Consider the following 5,567-nt stretch of genomic DNA (forward strand, 5'->3'; position numbering starts at 1 on the left):
AAAGCGCGCCAACAGTGGCAGGAGGAATAAAGTATATCAGTGAGGACAAGGCTTTCTTTACAGATAGTAATGATGTCTGTGCCCACATCTCCAAACCGTGCTTCATATGGAACTCCAAAGATATGCAGTTTAAAAAAGTTTCACCATAAATTGACTGCCTGTCATGCATATGTTTGAATGGGTTCGTTATCAATAAAGTTGCAAAAAAGGAATAACCTACTTGTTAAAGGTAGATTGTGAAGGTATGGGTAAACTAAATACACTGTAAGAACTATATTTTTAATGACAACTTTAAAATAGGAAGTTAGAATGAGGACTTAAGCAAGCTGCTTTATTTTAGTAGTCTACAATAAAGTCCTCTGTGCTTAACTGGGATATCTGCTGTTCTGATCCACTGCCCTCATAATACGATACTCAAATATTCCACGTAAAAGTCAAAGCTAAGGCAAGGTCTGCTACCTGAGGTAGGCTAAATTGGATGAAATTATTAGTACTTACATCACTTTCTTTTTAAACAGTTTTAACAACTTATAGTCATTCTTTCTTTTATTTATAATCTTAGATACACCACTGATATTTAGACTGCACTTTTGCCGGACTAATCTAAAGCAAAGCTGTTTACAGTGCATAAAGCATTTAGCCTGTAACAGTGTCCTATAAAAGTCACCCAGCAGCCATCTTGCTAACCCATTCAGGCATAAATATGACACCTATTTTAAACCATTACGTGAATTAACTTTCAGTTAAATTTAAATAGTCAGTGGGACATTACATTAATGAAGCAGTCGTTCATTCTTATACAACTCTGTGCTAAAATAAGTCTTTGTTTCTTTGTTGTTTGTTTTCTCAGTGCCTAGTTTTTCTCGTATACAGTACAGTATGCATTATTCTCAAAGCTGCAATAAAAAAAAAAAGAGAGCAAGAGGAGATCGTGATATTAGAAATTCCCTGGCAAGGCTTCTTAGCTCACGGCGATCTGCGTAACCGTGACTCTGGCCACGTAATTTGTTCGACGTCACTGGTTGCCATGGCAGCGGGAAAGCCTGGCGTCTCCAGGGAAACAGAAAGCGTCAACAATCCAAACGTGAGCTGCTAAAATTAGTATACTAGCACCAATTAAAATAATTGTTTTGTCATAGTTACTTATAGTTTAGCAGCTTTCTTCTCCTCGTTTGTGTCCGCAGCGCTTTTTATTTTGTTTATTAGTTTTTTCTGAATGGATTGTCTTGGGGTATCTTCCGCAAAGAGCCTCCGGGCTCTGTCTGCCTTGTTGTCCAGTCAGCAGGATGAAGAAGAGGAAGATGAGTGTAAAGTAAGATCTACATGCGTTCATGTTAAAACCCTGCTAACACTAGCCTTTAGTATATTCCTCAGAAATTGTAGTCTCTTTACATTTTTCAAAAAGCAACATTTTAATCCTATGTATATAGGAAGGATAATCAATCAACACTAGCAAAATGAACCTTTAAAAATAATTTTTCAATAAAAATATAAATTTTAGGGTATTTAGAAAAATGGTGTAAAGTTTATTAGTCTGCAGGTGTGGGCAGGGAGGACCAATGGGAGAATATGGAGTAAAACGAAGTGGACAGAATATGTATCATTGTATTTCAACTACAGCAACCATTAAGCCAAGTCTCTCCCCACACTAATATTAGTTTATGTTCACAGGATGTGAAAGCATATGCACGTTTGGGTCCCGGACATATTGGCCCCCTACCCAAAAACGAAAAACAAGGTATTTTTCAATTATAAGCACTCTAAAAAAGTATTTATTCAAGCATACTGTTTCTGCATTTGTCTTTCTCTCTTTATGTGACTGTTTAATTAGTGTCAACCGCAAACACGAAGAAGAACAGCAAAGATATCTGGTGTGAAGAAGAAGTGGCCGAAGGCTCACAGTATGATGATCTGACTGACCCAAGGCCACAACCTGAGTAAGACTGCAATGCAGAAAGAGACACACACCAACAGTGGATGTAAAAAAGCATCAAACATTATGAAAAGCGGATATTTAAAGGTTCAAAAGAGTCCTCATACTTTCTCAAACACTGTCTGTTTCTGAGTTTAATCTCCTTTTAATGTCTGGTAATGTGATATTTGTTGTGTTTGGTTTTAGTGTGTCTGCTTCATTTATAACCTCTGTGTGCAGGTATGAAATAATCCTGAAGCAGAGTGTAGGAACAGAGGATCTCTTCTTGGGATTAAGCAGAAAGGATCCATCCTCCATGTGTTGTGAAGCCATGCTGGTAACTTACCAAGTGTCACAAGATTTCTTAACACTTCACTCAGTGCACTTTTTTGATACTAAAATGAAATGCACAAGGTTGTGATCAAGAGCAGCAAGGCATGAATCTCCTGTTAAATGTTGGCTGGCTTCAGATAATTCTGTTGAAGACGTAGTTAGTTTTAGACTTTAGAAAGGAACAGTCTAAAAATGTTCAGGAGCACAGGTGAGACAGGTTAACGCTATAGTGACCAGGCTCTATATATGTAAAAAATATTTAAATGCTTCTAATAGTGTTTATCTTTCCTCTACTGTTCACCTGATCTCTGACAGATACTTCAAAATGTTCTCAAATTGCTAAGATTGCCTTTGTCTGTTACTTTGTGTAAATATGAAATGTTATGTATATTTAAGGGAATTGTGTGTTTTAGTATGTTTGTATCATTTTCACTCCAAAATACAGATGAACTGACTTACAATACTTCGATCAGCAACAAATTACAAAGAAGACATCATAGATCAGGGTGTTTTTTCATTGTCTTTAACTTCCAATCTTCTAAACAAAATCTAAACAAAAGTCTTGTTTATAGATTTATAAAGCTGATTTTGTTCATCTAGATTTCAGTGGGAGAAACATTTCACCGGGTTACTCCTTCAGTCTCAGCTGACAGCAGGTTTCCCCAAACTTATAAACAATACAGTTGCATAATGAGAGAAAGCACTATTGCTTTCATGATCAGAACACGCATTGTCATAACCACAGACCTTCTGGCTCTTTGTTAAGCAATGCTGCTAGTTTCAGTCATTATGCAAGCATACTGTATGTAAGGTTGGGGAAACCTGCATTTAGCTGAGACTGACAAAGTCACTTGGATGGGTGATGTAGTGTTTCTCCTACTGAAATCCAAATGAAAAGAATCAACTTTCTGGGATTTCCTCACCTGTATTATTGAGCATGCATTAAAACATATGTAAAAAGATTTCCAATAAATAATATTTGGAGTGTGTATTTAAAATAGTTTGTGTTAAAACACTTATAAATATTGAGATTACATGCATTCACTCTTTTAGATTGGTCATAGTAAGATGCTTGATTCTGGAATAATCACCGATATGGCACAATAATTACAGCAGCTATTTCACCTACTGGAAGGATCTCCACAGCAGATCCGCATATTTGATTTGGCACACATTTTATGCTGGATGCCCTTCATGATGCAACCATTTATCCGGCTTTGAAATCAACACTGTAGTACACTAGCTGTTTCAGGATCTCAAACTGGGATGTTTCACATGTAATGTGTGTTAACCTTTAAAAAGTGGAAGTAGAAGTAGAAGTAATATTCAAAGTAGGAAACAACTAACAATCTAAAAAACCCAGCATCACATATACTGGAAGGAGGAAAGTATTTTTAAAAACCTAATCTTGCATTACAATTGAAGAATAAAAAAGGGGAAATGTTTTTAAAATTAAAATGATACATATATATATATATTAATGTGAACAGTGTAGAATAATAACAATGCTAACTTTTCCCTCACTTGTAGGTAAAAATCAAACTACCAGACACTAAAGCAAAAGAGGTGGTACTGGATGTGAAAGAAAAGTTCCTTGATCTACGGACGCCGAAATAGTAAGAGATCCTTTGAAAATGTTTGCTTTCATTTTTAATTCCCTGAAGACTTAGAGGCAACATTTAAGGCCAGAAGCGCCCTGTTTCAGATATTTCCTTTTAATCAGAGGTGCATGCCAAGATCTGAGCTTTGATTGCTTTATCACACAACTCTTAATGTCTTTCAGTGTTAGACATATATCATCCCCCCCTCAGTGCTACTTGTTTTTTTTTTTAACCTGCCTTTCCATCTGTTTTCAGCAAACTGGGGCTCCATCTCCCCGATCCGGTCCACAAAAATGAGAGCAAGGCCCAGTTCTTCAGTGAGAGGGAGGAACTGGAGGTGACTCTACTAATGAAGCGTCCTATGGACTTCATCAATATGCAATGAAAAAGGATGATTTAGCAGCAAATAACATTATACAAACTGACACATTAAGCATTAAAACCAGAAAGGAATTGGAAAATAATCAGCAAAAACTCTGCTATGAATTTCTTCATGAATTTTGTGAGTTTAAGCTATTGCTTGTGCCATCACAGCCTCTATGACTGTTAAATTGTGGATTTCTAATAAATACTTGACTCCAAAATGGATTATTTTCATTTTTCACTTCAAATTTCTACACCCAATACCCTACAATGACAACATGAAAAAATTTACTTTAAATTTTTTTGCAAATTTGATAAAAATAAACAAAAAACATACAATATGTACAGATGTATTCAGCCTTTGCTCACCATTATGCAAGCGTACTGTGTGTAAGGTTGGGGAAACCCTTATTTTGAGGAACACTGATCATGATACCTGGAACTGTCTATTTTTAAACAATCTTTTATCTGCATAACATTTACCATTCATAGTGTATATTGCAGTACAACAACTTAATGTAGCTGTTATTACTGACTTTCATGGTGTACACATCTTAATTTGGTACACAGCTTAATTAATCTTTGAATTCGGGTCTTTTGAAGCCATTTTATACAACTTTTCACTGGACTGGAGCCTATCCCAGCAGGGCTAATATATAGTGACCGAAAAAAGATTCATGTCACAGTCCCACCTAGGAGAATTTAGAATTACCAGTCAATCTTTCCTCATTAATGTCTTTGGGCTGTGGGGAGAGTTTTGAACATGCAAACTCCATACAGGAGTACCCAGAGCTCAGTGCTGCCTGAAGATGATATACAAGAAAATTGCTCAGCCTTCATTTTAAAAAAATACTTTTATATTCACACAAAACTTAATGGAGATGCTGCATTTACTGAATTACATACTAACTCTTATCATCTTTATACTTGTTCTCGTTTTGGAAACAATCAATCATACTACTACTACCAGCGCCACCACTACTATTTCTAATATTACTGCAAGTAATATTACTGCTAATAACAACTTATATAGAAAGACACATAGACAGTTTTCATCATGCAGGCTTAAACTTTAACTATTAATTGTTCATTCATTCTCCTCATTTCAAGTCAAGTGTCTGAAGGACTGTTTAATTTTTACCATGATCAAAGAAAAGTATCTAAGTAGAGTATTTTAGTAATTTTCCATTGATGACTGGAGAGAAAAACTAGCTACCTGCGTTTGTTATACTGGTGCATCGAATACTGGGGGTAAATAATTCACAAATAATTCCAATGTAACTTTCCTACATTCGCAACTCGTAGCACCCCCCGGTGAGCAGTGCCACACCCCCGGGCATCGTTACCGCAGCAGCGGT

At 36.2% G+C, this 5,567-nt stretch overlaps 1 protein-coding gene across 2 annotated transcripts; it reads left to right on the forward strand.

Moving 5' to 3' along the window:
* The first annotated feature begins 951 nt into the window (after window positions 1-951).
* On the forward strand, window positions 952-4,424 carry dnaaf6 (dynein axonemal assembly factor 6). Of its 2 annotated transcripts, XM_086270500.1 has the most exons (7): window positions 952-1,084; window positions 1,185-1,312; window positions 1,672-1,738; window positions 1,832-1,937; window positions 2,153-2,249; window positions 3,776-3,861; window positions 4,102-4,424. In XM_086270500.1, exons 2-7 carry the CDS (start codon window positions 1,217-1,219, stop codon window positions 4,229-4,231), a joined length of 582 nt encoding a protein of 193 aa, XP_086126626.1. In that variant the 5' UTR covers window positions 952-1,084; window positions 1,185-1,216; the 3' UTR covers window positions 4,232-4,424. The 2 variants fall into 2 exon arrangements, with proteins under 2 accessions (XP_086126626.1, XP_086126625.1); XM_086270499.1 differs by having other exon boundaries at window positions 1,054-1,312.
* The last annotated feature ends 1,143 nt before the right edge of the window (window positions 4,425-5,567 follow it).

Source organism: Aulonocara sp. 'chitande type north' Nkhata Bay, linkage group LG18 (genome assembly GCF_057382095.1).
Source record: "Aulonocara sp. 'chitande type north' Nkhata Bay isolate Kocher_YH1m ecotype deep benthic linkage group LG18, A_spYH_male_GT1.1, whole genome shotgun sequence".
Classification (NCBI taxonomy): domain Eukaryota; kingdom Metazoa; phylum Chordata; class Actinopteri; order Cichliformes; family Cichlidae; genus Aulonocara; species Aulonocara sp. 'chitande type north' Nkhata Bay.